Source organism: Lissotriton helveticus, chromosome 1_1 (assembly GCF_964261635.1).
Source record: "Lissotriton helveticus chromosome 1_1, aLisHel1.1, whole genome shotgun sequence".
NCBI lineage: Eukaryota > Metazoa > Chordata > Amphibia > Caudata > Salamandridae > Lissotriton > Lissotriton helveticus.
The window spans coordinates 891,945,691-891,968,272 of record NC_136057.1 but is presented as its reverse complement, the minus strand read 5'-3'; the positions used below and the strand labels follow the sequence as shown (position 1 = coordinate 891,968,272).

Below are 22,582 nucleotides of genomic sequence, written 5' to 3'. Positions count from 1 at the left end.
TGCTAAGTTTTAATTTTTGTGAAACAGCAGCTTTAATTATGGTCCAGATCTGCTTTCCTCCTCCCCTTCACTGCTGGAACTGGCCGCAGGCGTTGTGACGTCAGAACTCAACCGTAATAAGTTATTAGAGAAGAGCTCCAATTCTTTATTACAGGCGACTAGGTGCATCAAAAGGTCACCTTTAATAAGAAAATTAGAGACTGGCTTTAATACAAGGATTGTGGACTCCTATGTATTATATAATCTCTTAAGTACGTTTCAAGATTACCTGTGACCTAACTTGCTTTGTTGATATTAAATTATGTGCTAAAGAATACAACAGAAGCTCAAATTAAAGCCCAGTGAGCCTCTCTGGCTGACTTTTGGCAGCAGGGATCCAGATGCCTCACCTTTAAGTAAATATTCTCAAAAAAGGGGTTACATCCTTCTCATGGGGCCAGGTAGGACATGATAAAGTTTATAAAAAAGAAATAACCTAGCCACCAATTTTAGAGGCTGCTATTTATTTCAGCAGACTGAGGAGCAGTGCATCCAGTCACTGCACCCTACTTTAATGCAAATGTTTTGAATAACTGAAATAGCTGAAATAAATATCAGCCTCTAAAATTGGTCACCTTTAAGTAAAGCAGAACCAAAACAGAGAGATGTACATATGTATGAACGTATGTATGAATGTATGTTTGTGTAAACTGCGCTGGGGAGCACCGGAATGCTGATCAGTAGGCAAGAATCCTATGAAGCGATTTAATATTATTTACAGTGAAGCGGGGAATACATGGGTTTCTGTTCTTAAGGTTGTACTGCTCTTTGAAGAAAGGCCTCAACAATTCCATCCTGAACTGACTTCAATGCTGTGAATGATGTGGCTTTTGGTGTGTTTTGATACAAGGCTTACATTTTCTAGTTGTGTTATATCATGATTACTATCTTTTCGATTGTTTATATAGACGTGTGCCCCAATACTTTGTGGTCTAAACCAAATCACAATATTTGTTAGAAAACAACATCAGGAGTATACATTTTCTGACTCTTTGTAGAGGACACATACATCAACTCTTGTATATCTGTACACTGTGTTACTATGGATCGACTTGCATTACTTCATGTATTTCAATTCTCTGCAGCAATGCTGAGCTACCTTTTCATCGTAAAGACTGAGCTACCAACAGCAATTAAATTCCTCATGGGAAAAGATGTAGAATTTTCGTAAGTATCATTTTTATTCTTTTAGAGTATTGTTACTGGAGTTCAGTAGACTCAAAATGTTTTGCCCATTGCAGCTTAAACCTATGAGGGCAGCACTTGAACATCCCCGTTGGATGCATGCCCTTCACAGACCCTCCCATCTTTAGCTGTCGCTTACGTAAACTTATTGGCTACATTGAAATACACAGAGTGAATATGGGGTCAGCCCGTTGCTCATGATTGGATGACTTTCTTGTCTTCCTCAGTTCCCTGCCCCGTATTCCATGGCGTCCCTCTGTTCTTATGTTGTCCCACCCCTAAAGCATTTCTCCTTAACATTGTTTCTGACTGGATGAGTTGGATCCTTCCACTGCTAACGTGAGGGGACTATTTTGTGTTTTTTTCCCTCCCTTTTTAGCACTCGGTGTAAACACACCGCTTTTCCCGCTTTCTCTCCATCTGTGCCTCCTGTGTCTCTTTCTGTTCTCTTTCCACACCCACACCTCGACCATCAACCATGCGTGTGTATGTGTGCACATGCATTTGTATTCTTGGACTGCCATCTTTGAGAGGTTTTATCAAACCATTGCAAAAACTAATTTAATAATGCTGCCAGTGCATGCAGGGGTGTGGTCTTGTACAGTAGACATTTTGCAAGTATGGTGTGCGTAATTTAGCACAAATCCACGATGGCCACCCTTGCATCTAAAGCCATGCAGATGGCCATCTTGGAATGCTTTGGGCACAGAGTAGCTAAGCAACCAGGTATTAGCAAAGCCAATAGGTGTGTGCCTGCATATGAAATGTGTGTTTTTTTTACTTTGCCAATAGTTGTTTTATTGGATTGGTGTGTGTACTTATTATAATCATTTGCTCTGTGTGTACAATAACACACCAACCATTGACAAAGTCAATAGCTTTATTGTTTGCCACCAGTCTTTTGGCTTTGTCAATGCTTATTTTATTTTGTAATGGTTTTTTTGCAACACTTTGTTGTTGGAGACGATGCAGGTCTCTCATCAATCTAAAAACAAACATTGCCTAAAAGTAAATATATTTTTTGGTCTCAAAAAGCACACATTGGCATCCCTAGAATGTAAGGGAATTATGTTGTGTGTGGGTGTGGTCCTTATGAAAGTGCAGAATGCCATCACTCACAGGGAAATATTATCCAAGTAGCTGACATGGGCTGACCTATGATGTAGTGGGTAGCAGAAAATGTGAATTACACAACAGCAGACCAATGGATGAACAGGGTTGTCTAAAATCCCCCCAAGAAAGTAAGCATATTATACATATGATTTAGTAAAATCAAAAGGTCTTGACTAACACCAAACCTAACAAGCTCTGGCAAAGCCACTAGGTCTCGTTTTTGGGACCCATTGGCTTTGCCAATGGATTTTAGCCGTGTTGCACAGCATCCCTGTTGTTTGAGTATTACAATAATCTAAACCACTGCAACTGATGAGCAGGCATTTGTTGCACTGCTTTGTGCAATTAATGTCAGATTTCACACATGTGAAGCCTTTTATTTACCTTGAGGGCACTGGTGCAGGACAAGACAGAATTCGTGCCAAATTACATAGAATGAAACAGTGGAACTGATTTACATAATCTCTGGTAATACTGAAAATCTGGAATGGAACCGGTGCTCCTAGACCTATGAAGGACACCGCTGCTCTGGATTCTTTAATGCCTCCTTTTTTTTGCTCAGAGCAAGTGAAATTTTAATTGAAAATGGCTGGAATTTTAGAAAACACGTATCAAAGAGTCCAGTAATAAAAAGGTTCTGCAAATTCCCCCTTACTACAGGTCTCATATATAACCACATAAATGGGGTGGTGACAGGAGCGGGTAATGGACATGTTGGGCCCGGTATTTCCAGTTCATCTTACCAGTCACCTTATCATGAGACTCTGAGTGTATTTTTCATTAACCGCTCGTCCGAATTCACTCGGATATGTTGGCCCTTCCAATGCGCTGAAAGCTCTGGATGAAGGTTCCAGGTGAAATGAGGAATTGTCAGGGGAATAGGACCAAGAATAACCGATTCCCCTGGCTAGTAATTCCTCCTTTCTTAGTGAACCTCAAGGTTTAACACGTAAAGGGACTGACTGCCCTCTGCCCCCAGAGTTGCTGGTATCCCTTGGAACACTAACTTCGTGGGGAGGGAAATACCTGCCCCCCTCCTGGGCCACCGGTAATAAAGTCCTGGGTGTTGAGCTGCTCTTGTTTAGTCACCGCCGATGATTTTCCTGCTGGGCTTTATTTTCTTGGGTCATGTCATTACATGATGAATCACCGGCGGCTGAGGGCGGCGGATGCTCGGTCTCAGTTCTGGTTCACGGCACCCGTGCTGCAGGTGAAAGCCGAAAACGGAACACTGTCTCGCTTGTGGAGACAATGACATTGTTTGAATGTGAATATTATGTTATTAGGCTGTGAAACATTTCCAGATGAACTGTTTCATACAAAAAACTATTGCGAACACACTGAGAAGCCAATTACAGAGAGCACCGCGGCGTATTACCCCGACGAGGTGCCAGGGCACTTTGCAGACAGATAACTCTGTGTTCCCAGATTTATTCACAGATAAGGGTAAACGTTTGCCAGTTTTTAGTGTGTGCAATGTTTGTGTCACACCGGGGCCTAATGGCTCGAGCAGTGGACCTCGAAGCTGGGAACCGAGTTCGAGCTTCAGCAGGGATACTCCTCATACTGTGATCCCGGACAAATCACTTAATCGCCCGTGCCTAACAAAAGAAATGTGTCTGTCTGTAGCGCAACTGGTGCTCATATAAAGCACTCTAATACTTTCAATCACGTTTATATAAAACAATAAACAAGCATTGGTAAATGCAATAGGTGTCACCTATGTGATTAATAATCACTTTTTTCTTGTAAGTTTTAGCTTGATGAGCAGGTGTGGAATATAAGGTACTGAAACTCCATAAAAGTGTTATGACTTGCTTATTGAGAAAGTCAATATATTGTGCAGCCACGGGGAGATTATGTAAAGAGTGGAGGACGCAAGCACTGTGCAGGCAAAACCTAACAAGCATGTTATATGCTTGTCTGAATGTTGGGAGCTTTTTTTGTTGCAACCTTTTAACCCTTGCAGGAGTGGTGTAATAAAATTCAGCAGTTTTGATACAGGTCCTGCCTGTAGGCGTTAAAAGAGGATTACAACACAAAATGCTATTAATTGTCTATAGTGTGCTGTACAGCATGGCTACTAAACATTGCCAAAGTCAATAGATCTCATATACGAGAACTATTGGCTTTGCCTATGCTTGTTTTAGGGGTACATACTATAGGCCACAGTTAAAACGGGTGAGACCAACTACAAGGGGCAAGAGAGTGTGTGCGTGTATTTGTGTGTGTATACATCTACATATAAGTTTAAATACAAATAAATACCACATACATGCAAATTAATATTGAATATATTTTTAGAAAAAATGTAGGGTCATGTTGTGCCTCAAATAGTGTATTGAAAGATAGTTTGACGTATTGCTTATGTGGCTAGTAGCAATATATTTTTTTGGGTGATCCTAGTTTTTTGCTCCCCTGTCGCCTCCTGGCACGGAGCAGCAGTCAACATCTGTGGAGACAGTGCCCAAGACAAATTGAGCTGGGGTACAGGTCTCATTTACCCCCACAGCTCCCCAAAGGCTCCAGTGAACACAATGTTCGCCATAGTTACCTTGCAAAATCTCTCAGAATTTCCCTCTTGAATTTTGATTCTATGAAGAAAGAGTGAACAAATTAAAGTTAAGCTAAATCAAACATCTTACGCTGTATTCATAGTTAGGTGGTCCTTAGCAGTGAGCAGATATTTTGTAATTTTTGCATCAATTAGGTGTTCAAAGTCTGGCAAGTATTTATTCATTTTAATTGCCTATATTGTTCACCAGGTTCAAGAAACGTGCGAGGCGAGGTGGCCATGCACATTAAAAACACTATGAATTATGCTAATTACACTGCGATTCGATTTCAACAGTTTATTTCTTTACAGAGCCTGGTATGTGGATGGCCGAATTCTCGTGGTTGTCGTCACCGTTGCTATTATTTTACCATTGTGTCTCCTGAAGAATCTAGGTAAGAGTTAGCTCAGAATTAAAGTAAAAAAATAATAACACTTTTTAAAACTAATTTGTCTTTTCCACAGTGCACACGTATGTGGTGTGAAGGTTCTGAACTCACTTGTGAGAGGATCCTGTTTCACTCATTACCCCCAGGTCCCTCCGTCCTCGACACCTTCATACTTAACAAGTGGAGATGACCATCTCCCGACAGAAAATAAAAACAAGAGGAATGCTGGGACACTAATACTGCCCCTCCCCCCTGGAGTACATAAGCAGTACTTACCCAGCAGACCTCCTGTTCTTTTTTTCTGTCTGTCGACAGAGTTGATGGTGTGCTGGTGCTGCTCCTGCTGGGCTTGAGTGGCGGTGCTTCTCTTCTCCCCCGCCCTGCTGCCTGGCTGTGTGGGCGTGGGGTTCCCTGGACTGCCTCCTGGCCTGCCGGGCTTGCTTGGAGTCGGTCTTTTTCTGGAGCCGGTGTTTGGATTGGAGTGTTCCCGGCTTGCTGTGTGCTGCCTGCACCTACCGGCCCTTTGTGGCTGGTGCTGGAGTTCCCGGTTGCTTCCGGGTCGCGGGCTCGGCTTCCCGAGCCTGGCCGGGGAGCCGTGCCTTGCTGGATGGGCTCCTGATGGACTTCTGCTCGGCGGTGCTGTGGGGGCCTTGTTCCTGGGGTTGGCCCCCACTCCTGGTGAGTCCCGATTTCGGTATCCCTTTTTTTCTTCTGCCTGGCGCTCGTGACCCGTTTTTCTGTCTGTTTCAGGGGCCCTGATGTGACGTTTGGTATTACTTGTACTTACCACTTTCATGCGATGTGTTTGTTTCTTTCTCCCCATATCGACGTGGATATCTCTTTTGGAGCTGAGGGGCGCTGTGCTTTCTGTGTTTCGTCCTGTATTTGCCAGCACGCAATCACGGCAGCTCCTGCACTTTATTATTTCGGTTTCGATGTTGACAGTTCACGGTGTACTGAACGCTTATTTCTATTTTACTTTTATTCAGCTCAGAACGGAACCCTTTCCTTTCCATTGCAGTGGGCTCCTGGCCTCGCTCCTATGGCTCTCTAACATTCCCCGGAGGGTGAACATCAAGGGGCTGCAGGGTCTCACGCTCAGCCGCTGCTTCTGTCTGCTGTGTGGGCTCCCCTCGCTGTGCCGCTGGCAGCGCTGGGGTGTTTCCTGTTCACATTCCTGTTGTCTCCTTTGGAGGTTTTCTGACGGATGTCCGGGGCTGTGATCTTTCCGTCCCTGTGGTGCTGTGGGCTCTGTGTGTGGGTCATTCCTTTTGGTCCTGTTACCTGCCCTCTGTTCCGATGCTTTGTGGGGTATTGGCGCCATTCTTGCTGTGTGTTGGTCCTCCCTTTGCTGGTCCGCCTGTGTCATCTGCTGTGGGGTGAGGTGTTCGCCTCTCGGCTGGTGCAGTCCCCCTTCTGTCTTGTGTGCCGGGTTCGGGTCTCGGCGGTGACACGCTGCGTCCTGTGCTTCTGGGCGGGTCGCTTGCTATTCCCATGGCCTTACGCATGTTCCTGTGTCCTCATGTGTCGCGCCTGGTGCCTTTGCTGCCCCTCTGCCTCTCCTTTGCCTTGGGTGTCCTGGGCGCGGTGCCTCTGCTTTGGCGACGGCCTGTGGGGGGTGCGTTCTGTTTCCCCCTCTGCTTCGGGATGCCTTCCCCGCCTGGTGGTGGGTCGGTGTTCCTGCTCCTCGGGCCGATACTGGGGTGGGGTCCTGTGGGCTCCCCTGGTTCCGGTGGCCTGCCGTGCTGTTTTCCCTTTGTGGCCTTGCCTCAGCTGCGGGCTGGCTGTTGTGGCCTCTGCTCCACTTGGGTGTCCTGGTTCTTCGCTTCCTGGCTTCTGTGTGGTTGGTCACCTTTGGGGCTCCTGGTTCCTGGTCCTGTTCCTCCCGTCCCTTGGGCTGTGCCTGGTTCTGCTCATGGGTGTTTGCCTGTGTCTTGCCGGGGGCTCTTTGGTGTGGTCTGCCCCCGCTGCCTGCGCTTGGGTGGCTTGTGCTGCCTTGGGTTCGGCGGTTCTGCTTTGGCCCTGTCTGCTCCTGTTCTCGTCTGTTCCCTGCTTGGTGCCTGTTTGTGGTGCCTGCCTGGGTCTTCCTGTTGGTGTGGGCTTCCCTTGCTCCCGCTTGGGGCTTCTGGTGTTGTCCGGGGGCTTTTCTGTGTGCTTGGCCTGGCTGCTTCTGCGCTGGCTCCCCCTGGGCTGGCTTTTGGCTATCTGCCCCTCCTGTTTCTGCCGGGGTGCCTGCCTGGTTTGTTCCTGACTGGGGCCTCCGGGCTGCTGCCGGTTCCTGTCATACCTCCTGTTCTCCGGGTTGGTGTGCTGTCCCCGTGCTCCGCTGTCTGCTCTGTGTTATGCTTGGTCGGGCCGGGTTGGTCCCTGCCTGGCCTTCTGGGGCTGCTGGGGGCTGTTGGCTTCCGGGTCCGTCTCATGTTGGGGGTGTTTGCTCCCTGAGTTGTTCTGGTCTCGTCTGGTTCCCTTGGTGGGTGCCTGGCTGAGGTTTTGGCTGGGGCGTGCCGCTCCTGCTTGTTGGGCTCCTTTTTTGGGCTCTGTTTCCCTGCTGGTGTCCCTTTGGGTCCTAGCGGGGTGTTCTGCGTTGGGGCCGCTTCCTGGTGGTTCCTTCTGGGCCTTCTCCTGCTGTTGGTTCTCTTCCCGGGCTTGTTTTCCCGGTGTTGTGGGCCTGTGTGGGGTTCTGTGGCTACGGTTCTGCCGGCTTCTTGCTGGTTGTGTGTGGCTTCGGGCTGTACCTTCTGGGTTTTCGGGCTGTGCTGACCCTTTTTGGCCTGCTCTGGGGGTTGTTGCCGACCTTTTCCGGGTTCTTTCCTGGTTCTGTGGTCCTGGCTCGCTCCTTCCTCCCTTGCTTTCCCGGGCTTTGTTCCCGGTGTGGGTCTGTTTGGTTGCCCCTCCATCTGTGGTTGGGGTGCTATTCTGTGGTGCTCGTGCCTCTGCGGGTCCCTCCCTCCTGGCTGCGGGTTGTCTGTGGTTTCCTGCTGCTTGGTCCTCTGCTCTTCTTCTGGGGTTTGCTTGGGCCTGCTGTTCCTCCTGCGTGGTCGGGTTGCTTGGCTCTGGTCCTGGCTTCCCAGTTCGGTTGGGGTTTGTTGGCCTCTTTTTTGGAGGTTTGCTTGGCTCCTATCCGGCTTTGCTGGGTTGGGGCCTTGTGGTTGTGATCTGGGTGCTGTGCTCCCTGGGCTTTCTTTTTCCCGCTGCTCCTGCCCTTGCTGCTTGCCTGGCCTGGGTGTGGGGTTCCTGGGCGGTCCTGTGTCTTTTGGGCACCTTCTTTGTGCTGCCCTCCGTGCCTCGTTGGGCGGCTGCTGGGGTTTCTCAGTTGCTCTGTGCTCCCCTCCTGCCTTGTGTTCCTTCCCTTTGGGGTTGGGGTTTTCTGGGCTTGTGGTCGCTTTCTCTGTTCCCGACCTGGTTGAGTTTTCTTTGTTGCTGGTTTCCGGTCTTGTTGGCCTCTCCTTGTTTGGTGGGCTTTCGGCTGGGTTCTGGGGTTCTTCCCCGTCCCTGTCTTTTGGGTCCGGTTCTCGGTCCTGTTCGGCTCCTGGGTGCTTGGTGCTTCCTCGGCCTCCTCGGCAGGGTTTCCTCCTCGGGTCTCTTGTGCTCGAGTCCTTTCTTTTTAGGAGTTTGGCCGTGTTTCTGGCCTGTGCTTCTCCTTCCTTTTTGGGCTGGGTGCTTGTGCCTGCGCTCTGTTGGTCTTTTCTTCTTTGGCTTTCTTCCGGGTTGTCTCGTCTTCCAGGTGGGTCTGCCTGGCCCTGTGTGCCTTCCTGCTGGTTTTGGCCTGGGCGGTCTTCTCCGGTGGGTTGTTTTGGCTGGTCTTGATGTTCTGGTCCGGGTCCCGGTTGCCGGTTGCTCGGGTTGGCGGCCTCCTTTCTTTGGAGCCCTGGGTTTTGTCTTTCTCTCCAGCCCTTGTCCCTGCTGTCCTGTTCTGGGTTGCGGGTCGGTTGTTTTCTGCGGTCTTCCTTTCCTCCTTCTCGGTGCTCCCTTGGGTGGCTGCTTTTGTTGTGGTTTCCTGGGTGTGCTTGTGCGTGCGGAAGGCCGGGTTTCTGCTTTGGTATTCTCCACTTGTTAAGTATGAAGGTGTCGAGGACGGAGGGACCTGGGGGTAATGTCCTATTACTTACAGGTAATCTTCATTACTCCGGGTCCCGTAGTCCTCGACACTGCTCATTTTTATTGCCCTCCCTACAGCGTGGATTGCTTCTTGGATTCCTGACCGGTGACCTCGTTGTTGGAATCGACCCCACTCCTCGCGGAACCCGCTGCGCGGGTCCCGCTTCGTGGGAAAGGTCTGCTGGCCGTATCAGGGCTTAAACTGTTGACTGTTGCTGCTGCTGAGGCGAGTCTGGGAAGCGCTGCAGGGCTGCGAGCGACTGCAGGGACTCCAACTACCAGGAGTCCCTGCCCGGCCAATAGGTCACACCTGGCCCGCTCTCCCTGCAGCCCCGCCCCCAGAGCACGGACTTCCTCAAATTCCACCTGCTCCCTGTGTTCGTGGGACTCACTGCTCGTTTTTATTGCCCTCCCTACAGCGTGGATTGCGTCTTGGATTCCTGACCGGTGACCTCGTTGTTGGAATCGACCCCACTCCTCGCGGAACCCGCTGCGCGGGTCCCGCTTCATGGGAAAGGTCTGCTGGCCGTATCAGGGCTTAAACTGTTGACTGCTGCTGCTGCTGAGGCGAGTCTGGGAAGCGCTGCAGGGCTGCGAGCGACTGCAGGGACTCCAACTATCAGGAGTCCCTGCCCGGCCAATAGGTCACACCTGGCCCGCTCTCCCTGCAGCCCCGCCCCAAGAGCGTCACCACCGTTATAACCATTACGCGTCCGCTGCGCGGGAGCGTCCGGGGCGAAGCCCGGGCAAAGGGCGGGCCCTCTGAGGCCCTCATAGGCCGGACAAGGCCGGGCTGGGCCTACTCTCTTCAGTTAATTGTCTGCACCCTGGACTAATATCTGTCTTTTGCCACTTGCTTCCTCTAAGATTTTCACCCATAGCTGTTTGTTATGCCTTCCCCGGCCACGGAGGGTACCCCTATGAAGCCGGGGGGAGTTAAAAATGGGACCTTAGATAATTATTTTCCTCGGGCTGTGGGAGATGGGGAGAAGGAAAGCACTTTGACCAAGCTCAGGGCGGAGCGTAGACGTTCCATTGAAAACTTGAAAAATAGGCCCCTAGGAGATCACTGTATATCACTTAGCGGGGAGCCATCCTCATTGGACGATGTCCCTCTCTTGCTGAGGGATTGCACCAATAACCCCACTGAACCGATCACTAACGTTACCCCCCCATTAGTCCTAGTTGTGTGACTGTTGATCTAATTACCCAGCCCCCACCTGCCTTTAAAGGTAGGAAAGACAAACCTAAGCCAACTCTTGCGCATGGGGTACATGGCCCCCCACCTAACAAACGTAGGAGAAAGTCGAGGGGTGGCCAGGGAAAAACTAAATCAAAAATTCCTCACACTGATTTTGGGAGAACTCTAAAACCCCCCCCAACTACTGAGAGGTTATTGGAAGATGTACATATGACACCGCCCGAAAAGGCTATTATTACATCTGACATGGCTGATGCCACGGTAAATAATGTTACCAATGTTCCTCTTTCTGTTGTTCCGTTAGGAAATTTGGAATTTTTGCTTAGGTCACTGTTATTGCCGATTAGTGAGAGCATTAAAAAGGTTGAGATTAGACTCACTATCCTGGAGGCCACATTAAGCAGTATGAAATCTTCGGTTAGCCACCAGGGTAGATCTTTTGAGACTAATCCCCCTCCCATTGTCCCCCCCAACTGCTCTAATACGCCAGGTAGTTTGGTGACCACTGCTGCTCCCCCCCTACAACCCCTTATGGCTAATTTAGCTACAGTCCAGCCACAAAAACCTAATATTCCATCTTTGCCAGTAGGTCCAGCTCCACCTATGCCAATTCCTGTCAGTATTGCTCCCCCTCCCCCAGTGAAGCCTGCTGTTAGACCCCGTAGACCCAATCTCCCTCCAGAGGCTAATGATTTTATGGTAATTATGGCCGGTGTTCCCCCACTTGAAGTGGGCGAAGGCGAGAACTTTTGCTCACTGAAAAGTAAGGTCATCAAGTGGTTAAATTGGAACCGACCCCTTCCGACCTACCTTAACAACGAAATTATTATGGTGAGAAGGGTACCTTGGGTGGGCAATACAAACAAATCTATAATAGGGGATTGCATCCTGGTGAGTTTTCGAGACGCTGGGACTGTTACTTATATATGTCATGGGATGAATAGATCCCTCGAATCTACAATCCAGACTCTACATGTGTCCTTTTTCTTCCCTCCAACCCCAATGTATCCCGATCAAGCCCATGACAACTGGACGAGGGTCGTCCGGAGGGGTAGAAACCATGACTTTAAGGCTCGGCCAGTTTTTCAACCCCCGGTGACACCCTTCCATAACTTTAATCGATTTAGCTGTCTGAATGGACTCGAGGGGGTTGATTGACATATGGTTAGAAATACCAATACGAGGGGAAATGAATGCCCAGGTGCTGTAATTATAGGGGATTCAATATTGGATTCTGGGCAGCAAAATCTGTTGGCACTGCAAATTTTACCTAGTAGGGCTAGGGGGACTGAGGCAAATGAGATTAGGGTTATGGCTACTGAACCCATAATGGGAGGAAATGGGTTGGAACCTGGCCAGGTGGAGACTGTGGAACGAATTGGGCTTAATGGGGGAACAAAGCATGCTCACGACGAAATGAGAGCCATTTCCTGGAATATAGCAGGTTTGGCAGCCAAATTTAATAACAAAGAGTGGCGTACCTATATTAGCAAATTTCACATAATTAGTCTTCAGGAGACATGGGCCCTAGAAAACAGCAACTTCCACATTCAGGGGTATAAATGCTTTTTCGTCCCGGCACAAAAAACGAGATCAGGGAGAGCCATGGGAGGACTATCTGTATATGTGGACTTAAACCTTCCGGGCAGCTGGTCCATCACGGACTGGAATTCAAATGCTATACAAGCAGTACGGTTTAAAGGGAAGGGGCTAAGTCTTACTGTTTTCAACATTTATAACAACGGGGTAGGGGGAGGCCATACCTCATTTATAGGAGAATTAGATGACAGATTGGGTCAGGAAATCTTGGCTAGGAAAGCGGGACAGGTACCTGCCCTACTGGTCATGGGAGACTTTAACTGTCACTTATGCTCGGCATTGGTTCCAATAGATGCAGAGTGGTCTCATTGCCCCGTAGCGAAAGAGCCGCATTTTTCGCACACACCGGATGGTCTAGCTTTTAGTAAACTCCTTCTTAACTACGATTTAGTGCACACTATTAACATGATGGGTGTGCAGAGGGATGGCAGTCTACCACCAACATTTAAGGGTAGAGGATGCTCCTCTTTTATTGACTACATTTTAGTTTCTAGACTTCTTATAAATAGAGTTATTAGCGTAGGGATAGAATGGAGCACTTTTAGTGACCACAATACCCTTGTATTGGGGTTGCTGCATTCGGTGGGCTCAAGAAGTAGATACCAAGGCTCAATCACAGAGAAGGTAACAGACCAGGGAAGAAGATTAAGGTGGTCCAAAATAGATGGGGAAACCTTCTATAAATCCTTGATGGACTCTGGAAAACCTGCCATGGATGTCTGTTTAGATATGGGTGTACAAGGTCCACGGTTGCTCGAAGCATTCGGCCAGATTGCTGACCTTATAGATGGTCTATTAAAAACTAGCGCGCCCATAAGGAACCAATGTAATCCACGTTGGTTTGATAGAGATTGCTCAAAGGCTCGGAGGGAGCTTAAAAGCAGCCTCAAAAACAAACCAAGGGATATCCTACAAATTGCTGTGTGTAGGAACAAATATAAGATGGAGACCAAGAGGAGGAAATTAGCTCTACAGGGAGAAGCGTGGGCAGACCTAAGAGAAGCGGGGGAAAACAGGGATATGTCCGGGTTCTGGAGAATTATTAATCAACCAACTTTCCAGGAAAATAATGCCCCGGAGATAGGACTAAATATCCTACCAGAACAGTGGGTCTCTCACTATAAGGGGCTGTATAATCATGAGCCAGGCCCAACAGAAGAGTATGTAGGGACTTCATACGAAGGCACTACAGTAGTGTTTTCCATTAAGGAGATCACTGCAGGAATAGAGGGTTTGACAAAAAATAAGGCCCCTGGCCCGGACGGGATCCCCCCGGATTTGTTTCTGAGCTGTGTAGAACTGTGGGCCCCCATAATGACTAGGGTCATAAATACCGCCATCACTTGTGGTTTACCGCCGTCCTGGTCAAAGGCTATAATCGTCCCTATTTTTAAGAAGGGCAATAGGGACGATCCCCGGTGTTATCGCCCTATTTCTTTGATTGATGTGTTGGCCAAACTCCTGGGAAGGGCGATCCTCAACAGATTGTCCGAGTGGACCGAGGAAAATAACATCTTTTCGGACACTCAGTATGGATTCAGGACGGGGAGGTCCACTAGTGACCAATGCCTAAACCTCTATATGCTGACTGCCAAATACACCATGGCCAGCAACGAAGCCATCTATATGGGGTTCATGGACCTGGCAGCGGCATTCGATCACGTAAATAGGGAGAAGCTCTGGGTCATGATGTCTCTTATGGGGATTGAGGTTGACCTAATTAACATTTTAAGGGAACTCCATAGTGATACCTCAGCAAAAGTCAGATTTAATAGAGAGGGCGGGCTGACCGACTCATTTCCCTGTAAGAGCGGGGTACGGCAAGGCTGTATTCTAGCCCCATTTTTATTCTCACTCTATATAAATAACCTGGAGCAGTTCCTGTTAAATTTAAAAACAGATTGTCCAAGGGTGGGGTTGCGTCATATCCCCGTACTGCTTTATGCAGATGACGCGGTCCTGCTCGCACGTACGCCCAGGAGCTTACAGACTTTGATTGACGGATTTGTTGAGTTCATGGGTTCCTTAGATCTTTTTGTCAATCTGGGTAAATCATATGTGCTGTTGGCTGGCAATAAACCATGCACCAAATTCACGTACACGATAGGAAACCATAAAATAGAAGAGGTCAAAACATTCTCCTATCTAGGTGTAACCTTTGACGGGTCTCTACAATTTAACTCCCTGGTTGAGGAGCGCTGTTGTAAAATGATTGCTACGAATGGTGCTATTGCAAGTTACGGTAGGAGGGTAGGAAGATGGAGCCCTGAACAGGTGATGAACCTGTATAGCTCCATATGCTGCTCCAAAGTGATCTATGGGGCAGAGGTATGGGGCTTTGTTAATACTGCGAAAATACAGCGGGAAGAAAACAAATACTTAAGAACTATTCTGAGAGTACCCCCAAGCACCGCTGGCTTCATAGTACATAGGGAACTGGGGAGGCCGTACCTAGAAGATCTGGTAAAACTTAGACCAATAGTGGCCTGGTTAAAAATTTGGGTCAATCCCGAGGCGTCTCTGAGCAGGGAAATTTTAAACGACTGCTTAGAAAGAGACAAATGCATGAGAATCCCATGGCTCAACTATGTAAAGAGTACCCTAGAGTCAATCGGCTACAGGAACCTCTTCACTGACCCTGCAGCAATTGTACCACAGCATAAAGTGTTTGTAAAAAAAGCTTTTTTAGATCAAAAAGCACAACAGAGAGCTGAGGTTGAAGGGCCCAAAAAGACCGTGAGGGCTCACAACCTGGTTAAGAGCACAGAGGGAATGGAGCCATACTTGTACCTTATGCATAATGTTCAGGACAGATTTCTGATGTGCCGTTTTAGATTAAATCTACTTCCGTATTTATTGGCATCACCAGCAGGGTTTTTAACCACAACAGGTCTCCGCAGGATTCCCTTCACTTTGTACTCCTGTGCCCTTTTTACTCAATGCCTAGGCGTAGATTTTTAGTGAAAATCCTAAAAACAAGCCAAACTGAAACATGCTAGAGAGGCCTTAATCTATTTACAGAAAGCATCGGATCCTTTAACATTGTGTTGTATAATGAATTTTATTAAAGTGGCGGTCCGATTAAGAGTAACCAGAGGAGAGGAATGATTCCTAAAAACTGTTATTAATCTTCTTTTAAAGTGTCTAATTCCTTCTTCTCTTTTGTCAAATGTAAATAATTATCACAACTAGGATTCTGATAATGGTTTAATGATATTTTATATTTTTTTAATTTTTAATCATGTATATATGTATGTGCTTTTATGGTGATTTTTAATCATCGAATGAAGAATCCTTGAATTGAATTGAATTGAGTGCTGCTTTTATTGCTGAGAAGTTAAGAGATTAAGTTTGTGTTTTCATTTAAATGTGATAATATATGAAATGTACATATTTTCAAAGTAAAAACAATAGTATCTGTCGTAGTATGAAAGTCCACAAGAGGCAAGGTTGTGGTTCCAAGTAGTAGCTTTATTCGGGTACAGGTTACATAAGATATAAGTATAGCCAAGATGGTAAGTAGAAAATCCATTTGACAAATGAAAATTGCATCGAGTAGCTGCACTATGAGCCGCAAGTCTGTATAAGGGGACACTTTAAACAATACCTGTGATTCCTAGACAATGCCGTACAAAGAAATCTGAGGAGTAGAACAACGCTGTTGAACACCCCAAGTTGCGAATAGTAAACCAGAGGGGATGCAGCAGCGTTCAAGGTGTGTCATTGCATACAAACTTCGGGCTGTGCATAGAATAATTGAAGACCAAAGAATCCAAAGAAACGAATGCGATTGGCAAATTGACGCTTGTCGATGGTGCCAGCCACAAGATGGTGGCACGCTTCTTGACGTTGTGCCGGAAGGTTTACGGCACAAGTGCGCTCCCAACATTGCTGTGAAGCACCCATGATGCAGGGAAAAATAGAAAACGAGGGCTCCATGGCAACAGGAAAACATAGCCGATGAGGGTCCACAGGGCTGAGGCTCGAGACAAGTATTTCAAATGTCACCAACATAACGACTATAACGATAACTGGCATGGTTTTTGTAGAACACATTGAGGTACCGAAGCAGACTTAATAAATGACATGTATTCAAACATGTTGTAAGCTTTTATAAAGAAGTACTTTAAGCACTGCCAGTCTCTTGTGAAAACAAGTGCCAAATTGTCAGGGTATAAACACGGTGAAAGAAAATGTGGCCACTCACCAGAAAAGGGTACAGTCTTTTTTTAAACCGAAACGCCGCGTCGACCTGTGTTCTCAAGAACATTTTTAATATTTTATGAAACTTTGGTGTATTACAAATGTACTTTTAATTTGTTTAAAGTTTGTGTTTTCAGCATCTTGAATATGTGTAATAAATTTGTGTCTACCTTTTTAAAAACAACTTTTGTATTCCTTTTCCTGTCACAAAAACTTTTTAATTTATCTTTGCCATAGATACTAGCGTTATTGCATGGTGTTCTTAATATTTACCCGACTACAGCATTGGTTGTGATACTTAGTGGTTGCGTCCAGTAATAGAACTCGTATAGGAAGAACCCAAATCCAAAGGGATTTCTTCTCCACTGTCATTCTGTCTTCTTGGGACACTGTCACAATTTTTTCCTCAGACTTTTATGCCCCACATAATCATTTAACTGGGGTGTGCTATCAGGTGATAAATGTAGACATAATATTAAAATACAAGTTTTCGCTTTTTCTTCAGCCTTTTCATCATGACTGATTAAATCTCTTAATTTTTTTTTAGGGTACCTTGGTTACACTAGTGGATTTTCCCTGAGCTGCATGTTCTTTTTCCTCATCGTGGTAAGTTCTGAATGTTGATAAAGTAAATTGAATTTTTCAGTCTACATATCTGTCATTCACAATTGTATTTATATTGTCTGATCCTGATCTAAGTACAGTGTTCATTTCCTTATAGGTTATCTACAAAAAGTTTCATATCCCTTGTCCTTTACCAGAAGTGAATGGAACAATGCACAGTCTCCCGCATGATAAATCTACAATTGAGGAGATGTGTACACCAAAGTATTTCACCTTCAATTCAAAGGTAATTTTTATTGATTAAAGCTTGTATGTTTAAGACCTCAAATTGTCTGGAGCTTAGTAGTGTGCCGTGTGGGACTGTAGGGATTTGCTAATTTCATCCCCTGTTATTAATGAACAATTTGGGCTCCCTTATGACTCTATTGTGTCCTGTTACCAATGGACCAAGTTGGATAGTCTGAAGTTTTTTCTAGAGGTATTCTGAAAATAAATAGACTAAGAATAAATATGAGGCGACAATCAGTTTTAAAAGTTAAGAACAGATTCTTGGATATAAAGACACATAAGAAATACTACGGGCATATGTATGAAAATCCGTTTTTGCGATTCTCAAATAGTGATTTTTTGAGAATCGCTATTTGAGAATTGCAAAACAGGATGTATTTAAAAATGCGCAATTTTTTTGCGATTTCTAAGTATTCCTTAATTGCGATTAGCAAATTGCCAAATCGCAATTAAGGAATACCTTCCCATTCATTCCTATAGGCCAGGAGGCCCATATGAATGAATGGGAAGTCATTCTCAATTTGCAATTCGTAATTTGAGAATCGCAAATTGAGAATAATTTTAAGGGTGCAGGGGTGTCATAAGGACACCCTGATGCACCCCTGAAATGAACATGTGTGCGCATGTTCATTTTTCAAGGTAACATGTGGCGCACATACATGCCCTAATTTGCAATTCCTTAAATGCTTATGCAAAATTAAGGAATCGCGATTTGCGATTCCTTAATATTGCGATGCGATTTTGCTCATACATCGCGCTTTGCAAATTTTTTGTTGCAAACCCTGCTTTTTTCGATTTGCGTTTGCGACTAAAAATGTGTTTCTTACATATGCCCCGTAGTCATTGAAGCACTGTATGCACCATGATTTTCAGAGTATATCTCTATATACTCTGAAAATCATGGTGTACACAGCGCTCTCAGCTGTTAAGGAAGCTGTCATAGTTAATGAATGAATGTTTAGCTTTTATATAGCTCACGGCTACTCAGTGGGGGTCCTGGTGCTTGGCATAAAACAACAGCCGTAAGAGAGGACAAACTGTCAGGTACAAAACATCCTGCTAAAGTTTAAATAAGTATGTTTTCAAGGATTATTTTGAAGTTCCTCCATCTGAAGTGGATCTCATACAGACAGGCATCTTGTTCCACATCTTTGCGACTATATTAACAGCAAACTCCTTGACATACCAATCACACTTTATATCTCACTCACAAGGCCCATTCACATCAATACTGTTCAATAACTGATTGTGTGGAAACAAAATAATATATATATATAGGAAGCACCTCACATAAGCAACCACCATGACCTTCTTGTCTGTTACTCACCAACTTGCTCGCTTTCTCATCTTTGGCAACTTTCATATAAACCCGAGTAACCAACACCTAAACTAAATCAAAAAGTGCTAATTGGAGAGGAGGAGCTACGCTAGCAACTAAGATGGCCGCATAAGCTCCCGGCTCCGCCGACCTCCGCCAGTTGCTCACAAATCCTGCCGATTATCCTGATCTCTCACCGGACTCCCGTGCAGCTGAAGTGTTCCTGACTCTAAAGGTGCAATCCCGGAATTTCTAGCTGCTCGGATGACGAAGATACGCCGTGCTCCATTCTCGGCCTAACCCGGATTTGAAGCCGGGGCCTCGATTTCTAAACCAGCCGGGTTGGAGTTGAATAACATCGGCCGCGGGACGTGGGTGGCGTCCGGTCTCCCGAAGTGAAGTGTTTCTTGTCCGTTTTGGATGGTGGCTCGGTGGCAGCTTTATCTCGCAGCTACGGCGGCTTGACGCGTCGATTGCTGTGGTCGGGGATCCGCTGCCCGGAGGCCCCGCTGAGCTCCCGGGGTCGATGGGCTTGGTTCCTCGCTGGCGGCGACGGTGTTGAAATAACGCCTTTGGAAGTGCCCACAGTGGTCATCGGCTTTGCCAGTGCCTGGTGCCCCGGAGTAGTCGACCTCCGGGGTTCAGAGACCTGCTCGGTCGCTTCGTGAGGGGCGATGGAGCGGGTGGAATGTGCACCGTCGCTGCATACTGTAATGGCCGCCATTGGGGAGCTCCATTCACAAGTCACCGCCATCGTCCAGAGGATAGTCGTAACGGCTGATACCATCTGCCGGAGACCGGACTCCGACCCTTTGTTGGTTCTGGAACAAGTTGCTTTACCCGCGGAGCAAGCTCCGACTGCAACAGAAGGCCCCGTGCTGAAGTCAGACTTTGTATTCCTTTTCGACTCCTGACCGGCAGTAAGCGAGCCTGGGACTATCAAAGGTGCATCCTGCCCTACGCTGATACCGCCCGAGATGGATATGGACAATCTTATATTTCAGAGTGAGTTCTACTGTGACTGTCGGATTGATACCTCGCCCTTTTTCTCCCAGATGGTTCAAATATGCTCTGGCGCCCTATTTCTTGTGGGCAGTGAACTCCGTTTGACTTTTGGATTTTGTGTACCGCTATCCTGGTTTCAATCCTTCCGTACTGACTTTGAACTTTTTCTATATTTTGATTCTCCTATTGAGATGGCGGTTCGAACGGACAGGGCTCGCATGACGCATCGTAGCGGCCAGGGTTGACTTTTCGCTGGATGGGTTTGAAAAATGACTTCATTTGACACGGGATTTGTACCTCATAATTGCACGGGAGTGGGGTGGTTCTTACAAGCTTCCCCCCGTTGGATTTTACTTGTTGCATTCTATTATCCTGGAGATGTGTGGGGTGGGTTGCTGCTGGCGGGGGGTAAGGGAGACCGGGGGCCTGTTTGATATTTCCTCCTCCACTCTTTCTTCCTACTTTTAGGTTATTTCCGGGGCGACAGGCACGCTGCTAGTGGGGATGGGCCGTAGCCATTGCAGGGGTGCAGGGTGGGGGGAATGGGGAGGGGTTTGTTATTTTACCTTTGTTTAGTTCTATGGCCTTTTTTCTCTTTCCTTTCTTCTTTCACAAGAGATGGGTCGCTTATCCTGTATCGATTTTCTTACTTAGTCGGATGTCTAATATGGTCTTCACTATCCTGAATCGTGGGTGGGCGAACCTTGCAGGCTGTTGTTTCGTCAGATTGCTGATCGTTTCTCCTCTTCATGTATGTATTGTTGCCAAAGCTACATACTTCTGTGAATTGATTTCTTTGCTTTGGTCTACTCGCTCACCTATCGCTATATCGTATTCTGTGTATGACATCCGATTTATGTAAATTCTCTTGTTTTCTTCAATAAAAACCTTTAAAAAAAAAAAAGTGCTAATTGTGTGTATCCCTATCCAGAGTTACACACATGTCTTAGCCTCCCAGGTCCTTATCAAGGAAGAAAATTGTCTTTGTCGCAAACACACTAAGAATAAATTATGTGTGACATCTAGCATGTGTCTTTATTGTATACCCATACTTATGAATAAAACCAAATCCCATCTTTAGACCATTTTAATGTGAACGGCCGACATGTTTCATTGCCATACAACAACTTACTGGCAATTTCATGAGGGAATTAGGACCAGTGATTACCCAATTATGTACTGGGCCATATGACCCCCAGGTGACTGCCTGCCAGTAGACCCTAGGAAGAGAGTGTCTGAAAACAGAATTGTTGTTGCCGCCGGGGTCAGCAACTCATCTCTCCTAACACCCCGCCACTCCACATCTTTGCGCCCAGGACCATAAAGGAGGAGCCCCCACTCTGTTTTTTTCTAAAATGGGTGATTGATAACAGATGAGCATTTCAAGAGCCTCCCAGGTATGCACTCTTTGATTCCCTCGTTCAAGTAAACGGGTACAGTATTAGGAAGGGCTTGATGAGACATTGTAAGCGCCTAAAACATAATATGCTTATGGACCGGTAACCATTGGAGTTTCTCTCGAAAATGGGATACAGAGGATTGTCGGGTAATTTATGGAGGAGGCTGACAGCCTTGTTCTGCACAACTTGCAGACGTTGTAGTAAATAATCCGGAATTCCGTGGTACAGAACATTGACATAGTACAGCCTTGACAAAATCAGAGCCCTGACCAATGTGATCTGTGCTTTGTTTGGGTGGAAAGTCAGGAATTTCCTAAACATTCTTAGAATCCAAATGCAGGATTTCACTACCGCCACAATCTGGGCTTTAAATGCAAGTTGTGTGTCAAACAAAAAAAGCCCTGTATTATTGCCATGTCCGTTGGGGGAGGCACAACGGAGTTAGTACAGGCCAGGCTCCTGTCCACCCTGGAAGTGGGTCCAACCCAAACAGTAGGATATATGTTTTGTCAGGGTTGTATTGCAGCTGGTTTGCCCTAAGCCAGCCATGTAGTGCCTTCATGAATAGTGAAAACATTTCTTTGGCCCTAACTGAGTCTCCTTCGTATGTGAGCAATAGCTGTGTATCGTCAGCATACAATATGACCTTAATGCGGAAAGACTAACCAAGCACTCTAGTGGGGTCATATAATCATTGAAAAGAGTGGGGTTCCAGGAGCAGCCCTGAGGACCCCGCGCATTTCATAGGTTTTGCTCTGGGTGAAAAGGGCTTATTACAAACTATTTGCTCTCTATTTTCCACAAAGGAGCCCATACGAGCATATTCCTAAAAAAATATTTTGTTTACTATGAAAGGAAATAGCTCCATTTCCTCAAATGTAAGATCCCTCTGCAAATGTGATAGTTTTTTTGTCAGCAATTTGATTGATATATTCAGACATAATGAATTTGAAAAATACTACTATACGTGCAGTCAAGTCAAAATGTATGTTTATTATGACCATAGTCTTTAAACAATGCAATGAACATAACACAGAATGGAGTATGCACAGTAAAATCATAGCCTTTTTAAAAAAGTTAATCCGTTAAAAAAATCCTGCACACCATTATCAAGAGTACAAAATACCAATAAAATTTACCTTTACCTTAAAACTTATATTTACATATAAAAGCCTATTCATTTTCTTACCACTACAAGTAATTTCATTCAACTAAAATTTCATACAGTACTACAGATTATTTCTGGATTCTCAATGCACTCAGGGCCACCTTTATAAATTTCCCGAGGGCAATTACAATATCAATGGAAGGGATTTCTGTTAAGAGGCTAGCTGCCTGCGTCCTTGTTTTTATATCATATTTTAAAAATACAGGGCGCAGCCACAGTTTTCTCTGATCTAAAAGTGACAGACAGTCTAGCAAGATATGTAGCAGGTCTCCTTTAGTTCCCAACTTACACCTGCAGAGACCTTGGTGGTCTAACATTTTTGTTTTAAGGTCTCTGTTTATTAACCATGGGTTAATCCCAATCCGTAGCCTCAGGATCTCTTGCTTGTACCCGCGGTTGGGTAAAATGTCAAGGTAGGGGAACCAGTTTTCATTGGACCAAGCGTTTAGCATATGCGC

At 46.2% G+C, this 22,582-nt stretch overlaps 1 protein-coding gene across 1 annotated transcript in view; it reads left to right on the top strand.

Annotated features, from left to right (window-relative positions):
- The window catches only part of SLC38A1 (solute carrier family 38 member 1), a 437,324-nt gene that overhangs the window by 347,905 nt on the left and 66,837 nt on the right, over positions 1-22,582 (top strand). The window contains exons 7-10 of the mRNA XM_078675755.1: positions 1,125-1,206; positions 5,204-5,286; positions 16,929-16,987; positions 17,103-17,231. Coding sequence (XP_078531881.1) covers positions 1,125-1,206; positions 5,204-5,286; positions 16,929-16,987; positions 17,103-17,231 — 353 coding nt within the window. The remainder of the gene's footprint in view (positions 1-1,124; positions 1,207-5,203; positions 5,287-16,928; positions 16,988-17,102; positions 17,232-22,582) is intronic.